The 20,978-nt window shown below is 38.0% G+C and overlaps 1 protein-coding gene across 11 annotated transcripts in view; it reads left to right on the top strand.

The window, feature by feature from the left end:
* ZNF831 (zinc finger protein 831) overlaps positions 1-17,702 on the top strand; it is a 55,148-nt gene extending 37,446 nt beyond the window's left edge. For 10 of the 11 annotated variants that reach the window (XM_026862105.1, XM_026862106.1, XM_026862104.1 and 7 more), the window contains 6 exons: positions 772-922; positions 5,405-9,689; positions 10,547-10,689; positions 12,396-12,565; positions 13,459-13,610; positions 14,872-17,702. In XM_026862105.1, the coding sequence (XP_026717906.1) occupies positions 5,409-9,689; positions 10,547-10,689; positions 12,396-12,565; positions 13,459-13,610; positions 14,872-15,702 (5,577 nt within the window). In that variant the 5' untranslated portion in view covers positions 772-922; positions 5,405-5,408 and the 3' untranslated portion in view covers positions 15,703-17,702. Of the gene's footprint in view, positions 1-771; positions 923-2,128; positions 2,473-5,404; positions 9,690-10,546; positions 10,690-12,395; positions 12,566-13,458; positions 13,611-14,871 lie in introns of those variants that run through there. The other variant, XM_026862103.1, reaches the window with a different exon arrangement.
* Positions 17,703-20,978: the final 3,276 nt, after the last annotated feature.

The following is a 20,978-nucleotide window of genomic DNA, read 5'->3' as shown; positions in this document are numbered from 1 at the left end:
CAGCTAGCTGAGCTGGGCAGGTGCTCATCGCAGTAAAAGCTACATGCTCCAAAATAGTGTTCCTAAGGAATTTTTACAGGCCAGGTATGCTGATTTTGTAACATTATAGGGAATGCATATTCCGGTCTGGGATTTACTTCATCTAGTAGCCGTGGAGGAAGTAGCCATTCCAGTCCATATGCTAAGTGGGTGTTTGCATAAACACCAGCTGACCCCTGAACAGGTTACCCTGGCTCTGCTGACTGCTTTATCTGAGGATGCTTTATGAAGTCAACCCACAAATGAAATCCAAACTCTTCAAATGATCTTTTCACTTCTCCTGTCTGTCCCCTATCCTGTTTTCCCAACAGCTTTTCACAAATTTTAGGGAGGTCTGTTGAGCACAACCTAAACACTTCTAACATTCTTGAAGTATTTTCCCTCCTGGTTACCGCTTTCTACCCTACCTCAGGGCACCATCAGAAGACACTGGTGGATAATACCCACATTGGATAAATTTAGCATTTCATATGTAGCAAGTATCTTCTCCCCACCATTGTTTTCTTTTCCAACACATTTTAAGAGAGATTTTTACTGTAAAATTATAAGCAAATTATTTCCAGTATTCAGTATTTCACTGAATGATACAATTGAATGCAGTGTACAAAATGCCTGTGTTTGGAAGACAGCTGATTCTGTTTATAGGTTCCTACATGAATAATGGTAAAGGATACAAAGAGACTGAAATGCTACTTCATTTTCTTCTGTTTCATCTCTTCCTGTTTTCTGAAGGTTGTTACTGTGACACCAATGTGAAAAAAAAAGAAAAAACCAACTTCCTACTTCTAATCTGTTTCAAGTCTTTGTCCTCATTTCTCTCTGCTTGCATCAAGTATTGACAGAAATGAGTCTTCTTTTGCTGAAATGCCTCGCTCAATAAAAGGTACGTGAGCTAAAATTATTTACAGAGTAAAGAGGATTCCCCTTCTGTATGCTCTCTGGTATTATATTTAAGGTAGGGATCACAAAAGGCTTTTAAAAAAGGCAAAGACTTCTAGTATAATATAGTATATTATGTACATTCAGAATGTTGAAAAGCTGCTTCTGCATGGTTACAAAAATATGTCATGTCTACAGATTGTATCTGTAGACCAAACCAGGGGATTGAGGACTGTATCTGTTTAAGGACTGTGATGCTTCTCTCAATGGTGTCTCCAAAAATCTTATGTAAGTGCAGGAAATAAGTAGTTACATGTTTATTTAGTAATTTTATTAATAATGATGGACAGTTAACAGTGCATTTATGTGTGCCATGCAGGAGACAAAAATCTTTTGGTTGTATAATCCAAGATTATTGTAACATTGCTGATAAAATGAAGCAAGTTTTATAAAATAAATGGAATTCAGGAAAAAATTATATAGAAAAGAGGAACACATTGGATTTAAAATGAGGGTTTTATACCACTCCCCCTTATGAAAATACTTTATGGTTATTCTTATATACAGAATAAGACCATTTCTGCTATGCAGATTTGTCTGAAACTCCTCCACTTTCTGACTTTTCAGTGTTCCACAGACCTACTTATGGTGTGTACCTGAAGGCATAATTCAAACTAGGAACAAAATAATGGAATTTTACTGACCAGTTTTGATTGTTTAAGAAACTAATTTAGAAAATTTTGGACTGGCCAAATCCTGCTTTTAGCTTTGTTTATTGGAAATTTTTTGTTATCTAATTAGGATCCAGTTTTTACACTCGTAGTTCTGTGCCACAAGTTACAAATTGAGCTCAGAACAACAGGTCAATAGATGCTCAGTTACAGAACCTTGGGGAATAATCAACAAAGGAAGTTTTTCTACTTTAGGCAAGGACTAACCAGATGTAGCCTTGGGGTAGAATTAGTTTGAGATAAGCTATTTTTGTCAATGTGCAAAGAAATATAGTGGCTTGTTTTGTATATAAATGACAGATGTGAAAAGTATGGTTGTATTTGCCACAGTAGAATACCAGCCACAGAAATGTCACTTAGGAAGAAAGCATTTTTTGTTTGCCGTGAAAAGGAAACTACCACAGCCAGTAGAAATGTATTATTAAACTCTTAAATGTAATGAGATTGTGTCTAACCATTTCATTTAATTGTTTAGCATTAGTTAAAACTTTAATTTTTTTGTAATCAGTGAGGTATTTTCTTTGTAGAACATTACAGAGCACTGAAATGATTCTCAGAATCATACTGCGTTTTGGGCCACAGAAATTTAACAGAATAAGCGAAATTACACAGAGAGTCTGGTATTCTGGAACTACAGGATTTATATTAAAAACATCTGTCCACCACAAGTCCTACTAACTTGCAGGCTGGCCTTGAAGGGCCCATCAACTATGCATGTGCATGAGGATATTCAGAGGGAGGACATAGTTTGTGACACTGGAGCAGGCTTATCGGGACGGAAATGTAAATTCTGCATTTCCACTCTTCTCTCCAGGGGAAAGAGGTGAGCATAGGTACTATGACTTGTTTTGCCTGATGTGGTACGAGTTAGATGTTCTAGCTACATGGTATTCAGACTTCACTTTTCTTCTTGAAGTCTCGTCTCTGCAGCGTATTTTTTCTCCCTCAACTTTTTGTTATTTTCACCTTGTTGGAAAAACTACTGCATGCTTAGTTTATGAGTATCATTGGCTCATGTCTTATCACTTTGCTGCTGGTTTATTGTCTGCTCTGTTAAAATGGCTGTAAATAAAGGTGACTATATAGCTTAAGAAACATCTGAAATGGACTTGGAATGTCTATAACCTCACTTTGCAAATTAGAGAAATCCACTTCTATCCTGTAGGGTTAACCACGCTGCAGAATATGGATAACAACTGAATTCCTTTAACAAGCCGTGGTCTTTTAACATTCTTTCATGAGTATAGTGAACACCTATATTAAAATGCCACTTAAGTGATAGTTCCATGTAGAAATCTTTGAAGTGGACACAAAAAGTCCATGCTTGATAACTGCATTTGATTTATAAAATTCATGAGAAAGGAGAAAAGGCAAAATCTAACACACTGCCGTGCATAAATCAGTTCATTTTAGAAGCTATTTTCTGGGATTTTTATTACACTAAAACCTTTGGGTGAAGACAAAGAATCCCACCAGGCACTGATACCTTTCCCATAAATGGTCTAACCCTGAGCCCACTGCAGCTGGCAGGAAGCTTCTCAGTCCCATCAGTGGCCCATCAGCAGTTCTGTTGATGCGTGTAGTGCGTGCACAGAAGAGAACGGCCTTGCTCGTGACCAGAAGGAAAGTCAGAGAGCACATCCCAAGGTTTGCATTGCTTTTTTTTCATCCACTTTTCCAATTCTTGCAAGAAGCAAAGCAGATCAGAGAGAAACTGGAAGAAGCCTTGGCTCTGAAACATAAATTGCCAGCCAGCAACAGAACTTCCAGAAGCGGCGCAGAGTGAGGAGCGCAGAGTAATAGCTACCGGGCTCTTGGTCTGCTCAAGCAGACGAGTATTTACAGTTGCATTCTGAGCTACACATAGGGATGAAATAATCAGTCAGGTTAAAGGCAATACCATAGCATGTAAAAACCTTTTCCTTTGCAGGAGACTGATAACCAAGAGGATTGCTTTATCTTTCACTTTCAATGGTGCATTCATTTAATATGAAAAATACCTGAATTCCTAGTCTATTAAGATGCTAATTAAATTTATTACTGAGCACATAACTCATTGACCTTAACCTGTTCCGTTTCATCATTAATAGAAAGTTATTTTCCCATTTTTTCATTTGATGTGAGATGCTATCATTTTCAGTTGTCAAGTAACAGAAGTTTTCTTGGATCTCCATCCAACTTTATATCAACTTACCAGATTTATTAACTGCTCTTATAGTAACCAAGGAATACTCAAAAGAATTACACTGAGTTTGCCATTTCTCCTTTATGTGAATTATTTGCAAAATTCTCAGTAACTACATACAACAGAGATTTTGCTTTGAATAATGGTAACATAGTGTGTGTGTCATATAAAACCAGTCCAAATTTCAAACATTTTTGAGTAATATTTTCACTGTTTCCCAGTAATGATTACCTATTAAAATGATCCAAGAAGGGAACAGAAACACCACTACAGATTACATAGTAAGGCAACAAATAGCAGATTTCACATTTAACCACTGATTATGTTATTTCAGATGGGATTTTTATGACTGTTTGTACAAGAACAGCCTATTATTCATAACAGCCAGTGGATACAGAGCTGTGGGTATAGCTGTGAGTGTAGCTGAATAAGAATCCCAACAAACATTCACAGATCACTTTCTAATTTTCACCCAAACTATAATTACAAGAGGTTATGCTGATGCCTCTGTCAGCTCTTCCAAAGATAATTTTCAACTAGATTATTTTGATACAGTTTCCTAGTTTGTTTCTAAGGAACAATAAAAGACAAGACAAACTTTTGTTAAAATAAGTAGTCTGGATCAGCACCAACCCTGAATATATTTGGATAGATTTCATAAGAATAGGTTCACTTTTTCCAAAAACTGTGTCTACAAAATGTTTTCATCTGGCATTGAAATCATCTAAAAATAAGCAGTATACCATAATACTGCCTTTAATTAGACAAAATTAATTTGTGCTGCACAAAAGACAGCTTTAATTTATCCCACTATTCTCCTATGATACCATCTTTCCTACATTGTACAAATTTATGTAAATCTCACTTGTAAAACAGGACACCACTTTCATTTTGTTCACATATTTCCATTTTGCATCACTTGATGCAATGTGTTTAGCCTTAGCTCACATAACTGGGTAAACACAGATAATATGCAGCCAGGTTTAATGTCCTGTGTTTGGAACAGGTTACCCAAAGAAGCTATACAGTTTTTATCCTCAGGGGTTTTCAAAATCAGACTGGATAACACCCTGAGCAACCTCATCTGACCTCAGTGCTAACTCTGCTTTGAGCAGGTGTTTGGACTAGAGACCTCCTGAGGTCTCTACCTGTAATTGTTCTGGGTTTCTATGTCAACATTTATTAATGTAAATTCTTAAATTTAAAAAAATGGTATAAATATGTAATGGGAATATGGTTCCAGAAAATTAAAACTGTATTATTTCCGGGGTGCTGAGAGCCTCCATTTGCAAATCTGATATTCAGATTTATTTCTAATACTTTGAGTATTTACTGTAGGTTTTACGTGCAATGTTTAATGTTCTTTACACTGTACCAAACTAAGTCCTAGCTAAGACATTAAAGATGAATCAATTTAATTAGAAAATGAAGTAATTATTGTCTGTATTATGCCTGTATATAAGATTTGTGATATTCTTAATTGCTAACTTTCCCAGTCCAGCAGTTGAAAGTGTTTGTTTTATTTTGCTATTTGAAGATTCCTACTTGTTTTGTTTCCCCTCCCTTACAGATACATGAGCATATGGCAGATAACCTTTGAAATGGAGGCGCAGAAGCAGCCTGGTTTTACAGTTGCACTAGCAGATCGGCCAGTTCCAACCTCATCTCTTCACCCTGTACAGGGTTCTTCAGATCTCAGCCAAGGCAGTGCAGTTCCTCAACAGGAACAAGCACTGTCCCAACCTGTTTATCTAAAAGCCCTCACCATACCACTGTACCAGCCTGTCCAGGCAGGATGCTTCCAGCCAAACAGTCAGTTAGTGACTGGCAGGAGCTGTGTGAATCTAGATAGCAGTAATGTACCTCTAATCCTGAATCCACTTGTTACTTCAGAAGGCACAGATCAGCCTCAGTCAGTTTTTCAGAAACAACTTGGGCAAACTCTAACATTGAGCATAGTGAGCACTTTACCAGTTTTATCATCACCAAATTCTTGTGTAAATGCGTCTATTGGAAGCCCAGGAAAATCAAAAAAAGCTGGGAAATATATCTGCAAACACTGTGGACGAGATTGTTTGAAGCCAAGTGTCCTTGAGAAACACATTCGCTCTCACACAGGAGAGAGGCCCTTTCCATGCACCACTTGTGGTATTGCATTTAAAACTCAAAGCAATTTGTATAAACACAGAAGAACTCAAACACATGTCAACAATACCAAACTGCCCTCAGACTCTGACAACAGTGGCATACTGGAGCAAAATGAGAGATCAACAGAGAGCATCACCTCACATCAAGGCACAAAACTACTTAGTAGTACCTGTGAAGACAGGGGGATAGAGATGAAACAAGTGAGTTCAGAGACCAGTGCTGTCACAGACACTAAGAAACTTCCCAATGACCTTTCACTGCCAGCCACAAGCAATTCATCATTTGCTTCAGAAAATCAAGAAACAATGAATCAGTCCTTTAGTTCAAAGGCTAATCAGGGGGTTCCTGAAAGAGAACCTCAAAGTTTACCATCTCCAGGAGCTTTGCCAAATGGTCAGTGCCAGAGAAAGAAGATGCAGGAGCAAAGAACTCCAACTGCCAATAAGCACATTCAGTTGCAAAGGCAGCAAGCAACCTCTTCGGAAAAACAGTGGGATTACAAGCCATTTGACTGCAAGCTAAAGAAGTGTGAGAGCACTGACTCAGGGTATCTGTCACGCTCTGATAGTACAGAACAACAGCTGGCATCATCCAGCCCGTTGCATAGTCTGTATGAACACAGCACAGAACTGGAAAATGAAACTGCCTTCAGCAGCTTAAGGTGTACCTCCGGAAGCAGTGCAAAGCTAGATACAGCTGAAAAAGCTACAGCCTCGATGCTAGAGAAAAAGAGGCTGGAAGAACACATTTCAAAACTTATTTCTCATAACAAAAGCGTGGTGGATGATACCCAGTTAGACAACGTTAGGCCCAGAAAAACTGTCCTTTCTAAACAGGGAAGCATTGATCTGCCAATGCCTTATACATACAAAGACTCATTCCATTTTGACATCAGAACTTGTGATGTAAATAGGAAGAAGAATCTTCCCCTTTGTTCAGCAAAATCTACCTTTGCACCCTTAGAAAAATGCAAGCCAATGTTTTTTCATTCAGTTCCCACCCAGTTCTCCACAACGATAGATACTGTGCCTGTTACACGAAGCAACTCTTTGCCCTTTGTGGAGGGCACGAGAATGGTACATGACAAAACAGGTTGCTCAAAACCACTTTCTCTTACTAAGCAGACTGTAAACACAGGCACTGCTAGTTTGCTGCCTAGCAACAATCTTGCTGCAAATTCAGTGGATTTTCCTAATAGCCATCCCCGAGCTCTAGTCAGACAAACAGCAGTGGATGATTTGCCACTAAGTAATGTAGTTGATCACCCTCCATCGTCGGAGGAGTTGCAAGGGAATAAAAAGCTTGGGGCTGGAGAAGTAATCAGTGCTAAAAATAAGAAACACAATCAAAGGAAGTTAAAGATGTTCTCTCAAGAAAAATGGCAAATGTATGGAGATGAAACATTTAAGAAAATCTACCAAAAAATGAAAAGCGGTCAAAATGCCAAGAAAATTAAACAAAGGGGGAATAAGATTGCAGATATTACAAGCTTCACACCTGATTCAAAGGAATCAGTCAGCAGTAGTGAAATTACTGAAGAAAGAGATGGCAGGAGCTCTGTAAGTGACAGTCTTTCCTCCCCTGTGACAACAGGTTTAAACACTGGTAAATCAGAAACATGTACTAATGGTAATCATATTCTACAGAATGTGTCCTCTGAGGAAACTGCAGACAGTGTAACCTACCTAATGGAGACATCACAGTCAGTAAATGCTGGTGCACATACTGTAATGAGCAAAACTTCCCAAGACCTCAGTGGCAGTGACACAGATAAATACACAGCTGGCAACAGCACATTACTAGCTCCAAGCAGTTGTGAACTCAGGCTTCAAAATGCTCAGTGTCAGCTGAACACTAACAGAAGGAATGATGACCACTTGCCAGCACAGAGTAGCAAGTGGGAAAAGCCAAACCTTGGGAAAGAATCCAGTACATTTGAATCAGATTGTAAAAGCACTTCAAACAATTATGGAAACCATAGCAGGAGTAAGGAAACTGGCCAGCACGCCCTGACACCCCCATGGGTCCACTGCAACAACAGCAGAGAAGCTGCAAGAAAAGCCCAGAATTTACCATCGGAAAGAAAAAAGCTGAAATTTGAAGTGGAGAAGACACAAAACATTATTTCAAAGTCCTGCTGTAGTCCAAGTAGTGAAAACAATGCAGCAAATGAAGCAGAGAGAGTCAACTGCACTAGCACACAGTGTCTTTCCACAGCACCAGTGAAACTGTCCAGTAAAGCAGAGGAGCAAAATTTAAGCACAGGAATTAATGAATCCACTGGAGGTACTGACAATATGGCATATACGAAAACAAACAAACTCCCCACAAAAGCTCTTAATTCTAGTGATGTTAACCTTCTTTCACATGCAGCAGGTACCTCAAAAGCTTCATTTGTGGGATTTTTAGGGCCTGAATTAAGGGGAAGTGATTGCAACTCTTCTGCCTTGCACAATGCAACAGATAAAGATGTCAAAACATGTCTTGTGAAAACAGGAGAAAAAGTACCACTTCTCAGTGACAATGCTGTTGATGTGTCTTCTAAAATTCAGCATCTGCAATCTGGTCATTTAACTCCAGTCCCACAACAAACTGCCTTTTCTCCAAAATATATCCTTAAATTGCCGCATGACAAAAGAGCCTCCGATTTGTCGCTTTTGCTTAGATCAGAACAGAAGATTACACCTTGCACATCTGTGACAGACACCTTAGCCAACCCTCCCTGCTCTTCCAGCAGCGGATCACTCAGTTCTCATTCTAATGATGTATTTTGGTCCCCTTTAAAATTTGAAGTGAGACAAAAGGCCAGCAAAGGAGAGCTACGATGGAATGTACATGCAAACTGGAAAACTCCAGTATTTTGTTCACCAGTCAATCCAGAAACAACAAATATCTTAACCACAGCAGATAACACCTTTTATAACCAAAACCTCAGGCAGCAGGATATTTTAAGAGATGCTTGGAAAAACAAACAGAACAAAAATAAATTAAATTATCAAAGGCAAACAGAAGAGAAGTGGATGAGCATAACTACTTCCTCCACACAGATCCCAAAGAAGAAAATATGCTTTACTTCAATGTATACAAGTGGTTTTTTCATATCAGCTGACATCAAAGAAGAGAGAAAGGTTTTACATCATCTTTGCTCAGGAAGTGACTCTTTGATAATGACGTCAGCTTCTAGCAAGGGTGCGGAGCCAGCAGTCATGGGATGGGACGGAGGTGGAAGCCCCTGCATTCTTAAGGACATTTCACCAACACTGCAGGATACGCAGCATTCTCAGAGCTCAACAGACAACCCCACTTATTTTTGCCATTCTTTCAGCACTCTTTATTGCCACACTCTCACCACTCACTGTAAAGAATTCCCAGTGCTGCCCCACAATAATCTGACATGCTACTCTGGAAGTTTAACGGTACCAAGCACGAAGAGCACCTTCCCATCACTAAATGCTGAGCCTCGATTAACTTGGTGTTGTTTAACAAGAAGCCTGCCTCTGCCTGCTGAGCAGAAGGGGAATGCAGATTCTGCTTATTCCTCCATGCATGCCTGTGACAAGGAATCTAGCAATGAATGCACACTCTCAAAATATGATATTTCTATTTTCAAAATGAAAAATATTAGCAAGACTGTGGCATATGGCTTAACAAACAGGAGCTTAAAAACACTGGTTTCATCCTTCTCTGAAGGACAACAGATGCAGGAGGTAATATTAATAACCCTATTTCCTCTCTCAGGTGGGTGTAATTGGCTGACACCCTCCCACCCCCTTATTAGAAGAAGAATTATCAAAAGTATATTTATGGACATGTACGGGCATTTGTCAATACAGAATTTACAATTTATGTTTTTATAAGTGAATCTACATATTCATTTGATGCATGAAAAATACATACTTTTCTGTGAATATTTAAGTTTCTTTCACTTGAGAATTTCAGTAGGAATGCTATCTAGTGAGAAGAGTGTCTTTCTATTGCTTGAATTTTTCCCTTATGAGTATATTTTATGTAGTTCTGTATGTGTATTTCACTGCTTTAAATTAATATTTGAATTAGAGTGGGACTTAAGTAGCCCATTAATGTCAAGATTTTATTAGACTTGGAGATACTTGGAGTCAAAGACAGACTGTCTGCTAGGTCTCTCAGAATTCTGATACACTGAAATGACAACAAAATCAAATTGTATTAATACCCTGTAAAGTGTTTAAGGCTTGAAAGCTTTTCTTTTTTAGGTGAGTGAAGAAAGACTAGTCTATCTGTACAAATCCTAAACCAGCTCTGTAAGACTAAGCTTACTTGTTATATAGGAAGACTATGACAGAACATAGACTAATTCTATATAGATCGACAAAAGCAGTGAGTTGTTTTAATTTTATTTTATAAAAGTAGATTACAAAGTGATTAGAAAAAACTAATACACAAATTGTAGGGAAAAAATTCACCATTGTTCTATTTAACTATTATGCAATTCAGTGCTATTTAAAAAGAACATAGATTTCCTATCTCTCAGTTAATGTAATTCACAATTTTCATGTACTTCATTTTTTTCCAATATTCTCAACAGTTAAGCTCAGCAGCTCATGGTGGTGCTTTCAAAAATATTTCAGAGCAAAAGAAGAAAATAGTAGTTTGCAAAAAGGAAAAACTCTCAACAAATAAACACAAGAGGAGCCACAAACAGAAAAAGATCAAAGTCACCCCCAAATGGTAAGGAATATGGTTTTCAGCTTCCTCAGATACAGACATAATTTTGGTAAAATGGGTGTAAAAAGTCCACAGAAAATAAAAAGTCATGCCCAAAATTCAACCTTATCAAAATGGGGGGAAAAGATAAATGCGTCTGAATGCGCTATTCCCACATTGCAGCAGTTCCACAAAGGTAAACTGTAAGAAATATGTTGTTTACTGTCAGGAACAGACTTTTCTAAGCTAAACAGACATGTACCAAAGACCATGATTGGTCAGTGGACTCTCACTATGCTTTAGAAATGATTTTTATCTGTCAAAATTGTCAGCAATTACTTTTGTTTCAAGGGAACCAAAATATTTCAGCTTTGAATCCTGCTGCAGCTAAAAGCAGTGCGCGAGGCCCTTTTGTCCTCAGAAGATCTATATCCCGAACTTGTATTCACCAGAGAACACAGAAGAATAAATATCAAGTTCTAACACAAACTAACGAAACCATCTGTAGTTTAAAGGATCATTTGGTTTAAATAAAAAGCAGGAAGAATTTGAGTATAAAACTATCAAAGGCACATTGTATCAATCAGCACAGGTTCTCCGTATTTAATGGGAGTTCGTATCAGTGGAAGATTTAGCCTCTAATCTTTCAAGAGTGGTGTAGCAGAATGTCTGATGAATTGCTTCAATAAGAAACACATACTGTGTACATACATCCCTCTTATTTTATTTCATGGCCAAAATCAGACAGAGTGACTCCCTTGTGGACAAATCAATGTCAGTAACTTAATCACTGTGTCTAGTTTTGCAAACAGCATTGCAATTTTGAAGGATCGTAAGAACAAAAATAGAAGACTCAGGTCTATGTTATCCAGTTTAGTGATACTCTCCTAGGACTTTTTTTCGAGTTGGTTTTGGGGTGGGGTTTTTTTCGGCTTGTTGTGGGGTTTTTTGTTTGTGGTTGTTGTTTTTTTTGTTTTTGTTTTTGTTTTTTTTCCTGCTGATCTCAGAATTAATTTATTTAGCTATATCAAATAAGTACAGGGACTCAATTAAGTACAGGGTCCTGAAAGCTCAGGTCATACATAGTAGCTAACTGGTCAAACCTGTTAATCATGAAATGTAAACTATTTTTCTAATACACCAAACACCTGGATAAGCACACCCTTTAAGATTACTTATTACCCTGTGTATAGTGACCGATTCTATCAATATAGGAACGGGACCTTCCAATGCACTTTAGTCTCCATCATTAAGAGTTACTGAGAGATTTAGCTAGAGTAGAAAACAAAGCAGAGTCGGATTATTCAGTATGAGTTTTCTAAATAACTGCAATACTTATGTTGGTCATTAGAGATGATGAATAGTTAGCGTGCAAGAAGTGAAAAGTAGAAAAGCCAACACCTATACAGTCTCAGATGACTCCTGTGCAATTCAAGTCTTTATGAAGTATGTGTTAAAATTCCAGATGCAGGAAAACGGCTCTGTTATTCCTGAATCCTTTTCTCTTAGCAAACCAAGGATTTACTGAATCCTACTGAGGAAAAATTTAATCAAATAATTATGGGTCTCTTGCTAAAATTCTGACTTTTGAGTCACCATAAACGAACATCTCCTTCATAGGAGTAAATTGTTGTTGGACGTAAATTTATCTGATGATGTGGTATTATTCAACTCTGTCTGCTTTTAAATAGCACATATTTGTTTACCCTTTCAATGCCATGGCAATGCAGGTACAGAGGGAGGCACGTACATGGATATGCTCAGTTGAAAATTAACCGACTCAGCAAGCGGCACCGTTTTCCAAACAGAACACTGGATGCTTTGAGAAAGGGCTGTTCATCACAACCCTGTAAATTTAATAAGTATAAGAAGTGCCATTCGCCTCAATCAAAGATACAAGGTAAGTATTTTGAATATTTTTTAATGTATTGAATGTTTATTTTTTAAGAGAACGAACATCATCAGTATCTCTGATATGCAACTGTTCCAAGTGGAACTGCAAACCCCTTCTGTCCTTCAGTATGTTTTGCGAGGAAAAATACAATCTCACACGTTTTCAGAACTGAACACGCAGTGACGTTCACCACATACTTACATATGTGAATTAGACAATTAAGGGGGCATTTTAAAAAGAAATAACTCCAGCCAGTAAGTCAGCTTCATTGGGGGCCCCACTTCACTGCCTCTGTGCAAACGCTCGTAGCACGGGGAATGAACAAGAGGAACTAGAGACGTGAACACACCTGCAGGGCTACGATCCCACTGACACCACGGGGACGTGGTGGGATGGCTCCTGTGATGGAGTGTTGGGATGGAAGGATACAGGCTCTTTAGGAAGGACAGGCAGGGGAGAGGAGGAGGGGGGTCACCCTCTATGTCAGTGACCAGCTGGAGTGCTGAGAGCTCCGCCTGGGGATGGGTGAGGAGGCGACTGAGAGCTGATGGGCCAGGATTAAAGGCAGGTAGGGACAAGAGATGTTATCGTGGGGGTCTGCTACAGGCCACCCGACCAGGAAGACTGAGTGGATGAGGCCCTTGATAGACAGACAGGAGCAGCCTCACGTTCACAAGCCCTGCTCCTCATAGGGGGAAAATTTTCTATAGGTACGTCAGTGATAAAAGAAAAACTAGAAAATGTAGACTGGGAAAATGTATCAGGCTTAGAATAAAAGTCTACGGGAAGTAATAAAAACATAGTAGTGAGTTCAGTGGTATGATGAGAAATTTAGTTAATTTCTAGCATGTGGGGGAATAAAAATCAAAGTAAAACTTTCTTTAACCTCCTTTCAACAGAAAATTACCTACACCAGCAAAAAGATGCATCTTGTTCCACCTCAGACAAGGCACTTTGCAGAAGAAAAAAAGAAGGAAAGAATGACTCAGGAATATCTTCCCATACTGAAAATCTAAACCATGTGAAACAAAAAGACAAAATGGATAAAAAAGTAGGTATTGTACCTTAATTCATGTATTACTTTTTATTAAAAGAAAAAATGATACTGGTAATGAAAACAGATTATATTCAGCTGGTTTAAATTTCGAGACTACTTTTTTTCAGTTTTTGTTTAAAATTTGCTAAAGGTATTTTTGGGTTTAAAATATACTGAAAATTTACTAATGTTAGAATTAGCTTTTTTAAAAGAACAGTTAAATTTGAATCACTTGAAAAGGCTATTTCTCGTGCTTGCTGTCAGACGATTGATTAGCCCTGATGCCAGAGGTGCCCGTAGATGTAGCACAGGGTATCCTGAGACACAGACAGTAAGCTTGAAACTAGAAAAATGGGGAGGGTAGTAATGGCCCTGTAGTGGTGTGTATCCAGTGTCACTGCTAAAGGGCTAAAGAAATTCAGTTCTTTAGCCCTTTGTGGAAGCCAGTGCTGCTGTGGTTTCAGTGCTACCACTAGCTGCATTAGCTAGAAGGGGCCCTAGATTCATCTGCCCATGCTGCAAACGGTGCTGCTGTATGCAGTGTCAGCACAGCTTCTGGGACTATTCTATGCTTATCCTAATTATACTTTCCCCCAGTTCCACTGGCCACGCTTGAAGACAAAAGCTTCTGAGCCAGACTGCTGTTAGGTAGCACAAGCATTGGTTCCTCAGGTAGCATAAGGAGTATCAGCTTTAGGAACCTAATTCTTAAAATATTTTTACTAAGTAATTTTATTTCCTACATATATCTCACCACCTCAGACATTGTAATATTTCTTACAGATTCATCACAAACCTTTCCCCTCACCTTGCACAAACATCACTGCAATATGTACACTAAACTATCTTAATGAAAGGAACGTCATCCTAGACAGTACATAAGAATGCAGATTGAAACCCCTAATCCCTATCATCCATAAATTAGTAGCATGGTCTGTCACCTACCCAAGAAAATAAAACACAAAGGAAAAAATACATCCTTTGCTACACCTCCTCCACATGCTGGGAGGAAAAAACCCAGTTTTCTCATGAAAAGAGAGGGATGAGTAACTGGTTTGCAGTAATGAAATAAAAAAAAAAGAGTGCAAACATAATCACAGTTGTATAAATAAAGGTTGACATTATGTTTAATTACTCAGTTGATAGGAGTTATAGCAGGGGTAAATGTTTTCTCCTGATATAGGCAATTTAGTTATCATTGCACTTTTATGAAGGATGGAATTGCTCTGTGTTGAAAATTTTAAATGTATATTTTCTTCCCCCCTAATTTCTACAGGACATTTCTGGGCAAAGCAGGGAACAGACAAGAATGAACATTACAGCTCCTCTGGAAATATCTCTGACAGCTCATTCCTTTTCATCCGCAGTCAATACAGCCATGCAGCAAGTCAGCAGTGATGTGGAAATCTGCTGTTTAGTGACACAACCACTCGTGATTCAGCGATCAGACCCAGGGGAGTCACAGCCAAACATTCAGAGTGTCGCAGTGGCATCTTCTTTCTGGTCTTGCCCTTCTGATTTTACAAATACAGGCACAGGTGGCCAACTTGACAGCACAAACTCAGAGACTCTTTCCGTACAGCTAGAAGTGAGCCAGGAAAACACATTAAATGTAGAGTCAGAGAGCCGAAGAGTCGGTACCTTAGACCCAGTGATCCAGGCCTCAGGAAGGGAGGAACCTCCAATTGAAGAAAACGCATATTCATCTCCAAAAGAAAACTCAACTCCCAGTTCCCAGCCTGGATGTTCACGTTTATTCAGCTCAAAAGCAGAGTCTCTTCCTGCGTCGGTCACAAGGGCTAAATTACCCAGTATAGAATACACAGAGCGGGCAAACTTTTCTCAAAAAGCCCTTGACCTTCATGAAAGCACAGACAAGAATGGAACCCAGCTCCAGTCCAACAGCTATGGAAGGCCACGTGAAACAGCTACTACTGCCTTTAAAAAGCCCCCAGCGACTCTCAGGTCTGCCGAGTTCAAGACTTACTCTGCAACACCTTCCAAGACTTACAAAAAGAGAGGTTTAGAGATGATGAGGAAGCAAACCAGAGTTGAGTATGATGACACTAGCAGTGATGATGAAGATAGGCTTGTTATAGAAATATAGCAAATAGGCTGCTAACAAGATGCTTGTATGATGGCCCATTACAGAAGGAAATACTGCGGATGTCTGATCTGTATTTCTGAAGCACCTTAAAATCAGAAAAGCCATTCCTCTGCGCAATAGGCAGCATTCTCTTCTGAAGAGTCTTTCAAGGACTTTTTAAAAAAAGCTTATTTGAAGCAAAGAGGGAGCTGGCATCACAGATTTAAATGCAAGTGGTAAACCTGTGCTTATGAGGGGTTTCCAGCATTGTTAACACTTTTACCAGTCACATATAATTCCCACAAGTGCTAGCTGCAAGTGGTTGTATTATTAAAAGGCTGCAGCGTATTTATTTACTACTAACAATACAATAGCAGCAGCTTCCTCAATGTATGAGCTAGGATTTCCTGGAAGGGTATGGATGTATTCTCTTCTCTATACTCCTCTTTTCATGTAGTCACTGCCACCTGCACTGGGAGTGACTCACTGGCGTTAAGGGGAAGATCTGTTCCCTAAGTATCCGTGATATTGGGAAAGTCTGGAAAAATGTCAATCTTTTTCCATGTTGCACAAATGTCAATGCTTCTTTGTGACAAATGACACAAGCATGCTTTGCTTTGTGTTTTGTGCCTTTTATGCCAAGATCTACTCAAATATTCTTGATTTCTAGTTGGAGAATATGGGTGTTAGCTATTGATATTTCCTTGTGGTAAAACTTCTAACAAGGACTTTCTCATTATATTCATCACATTGTGCTCCAACAGATGTAATCTGGAATGTCTCATTTTTATTGTAATCTTAAGTTTAACTGCAATTATGCTATTTTATTGAGAGTAAATAAGCTATATGGCATAGCTTGTTTTCTTTTTTTTTTTTTTTAAAAAAAAAGTTTTGTGCTACGAACCCTAAACTTTACTGGTTTCTATGTGAATAAATAATTAGATATTTTAAATTGACCAAGTGTATTCACTTGCTTGATTAAACTGATAAACATTAAGAACATTCCACTTCTACATTATAGTCAAATTCTATACTTAAACTTCTAGTGTTCTTATATTGTGAATCATACATGGAGTTTTATGGATTAACCTACGTGGGATATTTGGAATTGCTTTCACTTTAATCATGCACAGGTAAGTTTATATAAATCATAGTCACAAAAAAATCTAGTATACTACATGATAAAAATATATGTATGTGTGCAAAGAGATGCCAAAACAACTAACAGATAAAACAAGTGCTAAGTCCCATGCAATTCCTGTGTTTTCAGATGTCTTACAAACATAACAAGATTTGAGGTTGTTTGTAGCCTCAAGTTATGTTCATAAATTTGTTAGTGATACAGAAAACAAAAGTAATGATAAAATTATTGCACCAATTTCTAATTTTAATGTGTAAAGAAAAAAAATTAGGAAAAAAATCTACTTTTTCAGAATAGAGAATGAACCATGAAAGATATTTTTCCCTTTCTAAAAATGTTACAATATTACACCGATTACACCAATAATTGGTGTCAAAACTGCAAGGAAAAAATCTGGTAATATTAGTTTAAGGAATGATGCATTTTTATTCTCCTGCTTTACTTCTCATCTACCAAGTGCTGGCCTTATATAACAATAGTATTACCACTAATCTGTTGGGTCGTGATCAGAATTTGCTCAGATATACAGTGAACCGGTCTGTTCTTTTGCTACACTTCATGGTAGAGTTCTGTAAACCTCAGTGTTACCTCCACATACCACACAATGAGACACTAAGGTGAAGTAACAGCCTCCTTAACTTGGGAAGCCCGGTATTTATTGCTCAGCAAGCACGGGCATATAGCTGAAGAATGAATGGCATCACCAACGGTGGATTGCAAGGCACTGCAAATTGCGTATTTTATTGACTGAGATACAGTACAAAAAAATACCATTTTGCTTAGAATAATACAGCTGAAGAGAATGACATAGCTGTAGATTGGGTTTATATTATAATTTTCTCTTTATATTGTTAAATTATTTTATCTTAATAAAAATGAAACATGAAGATCTTAGTACATGCACTAGTATTATAGTTCAAGCATATTAACATTTAATGATTTTTAGGAGCAATTATGCTGAATTTCTTTGTCTACCTAAAACCTTAGCAGAAGAACTAACATGTTACTCAGGAAACTTCAGAGTGAGATTATGAACGAGAAAAATGTTGGTAACATCACTAATACAACAAGTTTCAATAGGTTTGGTATTACAAGGACAAGAAAGATCAAAGAAAAACATGTCTTTGAAATCTTTCCTGGTCTGTTCAGTATTTATGTTCCAGGAGAAACTGGAGAGCTATTTGGGTAAATCTCAGGTGCAAAGAATTGAAATAATGTGAATTTAAAGAAGTACACTAATAGAACTCCAACTAGGAGAGAACGAGAAAAAGAAGAGGGAAGAGGGAGGTGGAGGAGATGCTACCAATATGGCCACAATATTGAACCATTCAGAGTTTTGGAACTTTTTTTCCAATGGAATCACTGAAGGCTACAGCTGGATTCTGAATCTGTAGAAAAAGCAGGAGAAAAAGAAATGCAATGCTTACAGAGATACAGGTCCCAGTGCTCCCCGCAGTGCTGCCGGCCAAGCTTTATTAAAGGCTGTACGAACGCTGTCCCACAGGTGCTTCCATGAATACGTTCATTAGATAATCATACTAACAAAAAAGCCTGTGCCTGGTTTAAGCTGCTTTAGCTTCGGATCTTTTTCCACCTTCATTTTCAAACTCTCTATAGCTCTTTGTTAATAGTAGTATGGACAACAAGAAAGTGGGTTTTTTTTCAATTTTTAATCAGAGTTTTCAATTCTGTGCCATTCCATCACAAAATTTGAGAAAGTAAAATCTCGAATGTTTCAAAGTTCTGCAAATGTTCTCTTAAAAACGTATAGTCTTTTAGAGCTAATGGAAAATTTCCACACCTGTTAAATCGATCTGACCCAGCTGTAAAGGAAAGTTTTGACAAGGACCTTTAGAAAGCGCAGTACAGAAAGCCACTGTATTAAACCACACCAGCAGCCTCCGCAGCAACTGCAGTCACCTCTTGCCTGTGCTAGAGCTTTATTATTACAATTTATGGACATGTAATGAATATGCTGTATGAAGTTTTTTGCATAATGTTTGTGGCTAAATGATGTATTTTGAAGTTGAACTTCTAGATCAGTAATTTAAAAATATTCTAATGACAGACTCAGAAGTTCTGTGCAAAGAAACATCTTGTGTATATTTTACAGCATTAAATATAGAAATTTCTTTGTCCAACTGCAACTGTAGCTGGAAGAAAAATGGAACAATTTTAAGTTAGCTGGGAAAATACATTTTAAACTCTGTTTCCTGACAGAAGTAATCCTTGATATTTTATCTCAATATATAGTATAGAAATTTGACCTAACATTAGAGTTGAAAACCAGAAAATTGTAGCTCTTTAAAAGCACTGATAGATCTATAGTGGCATTTTTAACAGTATCACTAAAGAAGCACAAATCTCAGGCATAACCACCCTTGGAGGAGTAAGGTCTGAATCATGTACATCAGTGTGCGAAGACTGAGAAATGTTCTTGGTTTATGTGAGGGAACTCAAGGAGCTGCATATCCAAATCCAGCGGCCATATGGCCAACAGCGTCTTTTGGCTTTCCAGAAGATGCAGTATTGATAGAAGAGCATACAAGGCTACACAGGCAAATGATTCTCTACTTTTTACACAGCTAAAGTGTCAGCCGTGCAGGGATGTATTTAATTAATTCACGAGAAACTGAACATCAAAGCCACATGAGGGCACCAGGCACAGAGAAAAATCTGTGTTTCTTTATCCTCCAGTCAGCAGCAGTTCTGACAGATCATTGCTTTGTTAGAAGCAATTTGAAATTTCTTTGCACATGAATGCATCTCATCAACTTTTTCCTCCCTCTGCTGAAGGAAGCAAATTAATAAGGAATGCTGATCACTGATAAGATCAGTATTTCACACCTACATCTACTCAAATCGACTGTAAATAAGTGGATGTTTCAGATTTCCCCTCTTTAGATGTGAACAAACTGTTTCTTATTGTTTCAGACTTTTATATTAGATCTTATTAATTATTGATACTTCACTGATCTGCCTGGGAAACCCCAACTCATACACAAGGGTGGATGAGAGGGGTATGAACCAACCAGAGCAAGTCCAGAGATAACCAACAAATATAAAGATATGCCTTGGATACATAATTTATGAGAAAAGATAACAAGAGCTGGCTAGCTATCAGAAGAGGAAAGGGAATATGCACAGAAAGTTCAGTAGAGGAATGCGGGAAGACTATCACATTCATCTGTTTTCCACATCCATTCTGGGATGATACGAAATGATGGGCTTAATTTGCAGCATATAAACTCGATATTAAGAAAAACTTCGTATTTAAGGAGCAGCAAAGCGTGTAACAGATAACTGAGGGAGACTCTTCATCACTTGGGAACTTCATTTACAGTTAGGGCAACTATTTCTTATTATAGGTATAATATTTAGGGCTGGAACAGACTTTCTTTCCAGCCCTATTTTTTATTCATAAACTCTTGCTGGTCAATAGCTTCCCTAAAACACAACGTCTAAAATATTTTGCACTTCTGTGGCTGTATATGCACTACTGATACACACAGAGAGCAGCACCTAAACACATTTGGTTTGCGTTACTCGCAAGGTGTATCTGGTTTTGTATATTGCCTATGTTTTATTTACACAACCAAATTTGTTCCCATTCATGACTGTTTATATTATAATAATTTTCATGCAGATAAGAACCTTTGTTAAACCATTAATTTTACCCTAAGGATTTTTGTGGAATCATGGCTACAGATTGACTCCTGGCCTGTATTTTTCCTTTACCATCAGCATTCCACAAAAGTCGTGTGGATGAAAAGGTCAATATTATTATTTTTTGACTTTAAAATACTGTGAGATTTTAATAGCACATTTCAAGGGTCCTCGTGGAACTCGATAAATGTCATGTAGCAGCACGGAATTTAAAATCTGTGTCCGCCAGGGAACTATAATGTTACCACAGCTTGGTTATAAGCCATTCTCTTAAGTTTAAGCAGTACTTAAATACAAGAAAGTGGCTTTCTTTCTCACAGTCAAAGTCAATGTACCTATTGACTACTCATGACAACTGCCTAAGTATGTTCTGTATTTATGTAATGCTTGAGTTTAGAAGAACCACAAAGGCCAGTAAACAAGGAACGGACTCACTTGAACGTGTTTGTGGGTGCTATGCAAAGGACTCAAAAAGGATTCTTGTGTCACG

This window comes from Athene cunicularia (genome assembly GCF_003259725.1).
Source record: "Athene cunicularia isolate RWA chromosome 20 unlocalized genomic scaffold, athCun1 chr20_part1, whole genome shotgun sequence".
Classification (NCBI taxonomy): domain Eukaryota; kingdom Metazoa; phylum Chordata; class Aves; order Strigiformes; family Strigidae; genus Athene; species Athene cunicularia.
This window is presented reverse-complemented; position numbering and strand designations above follow the sequence as displayed.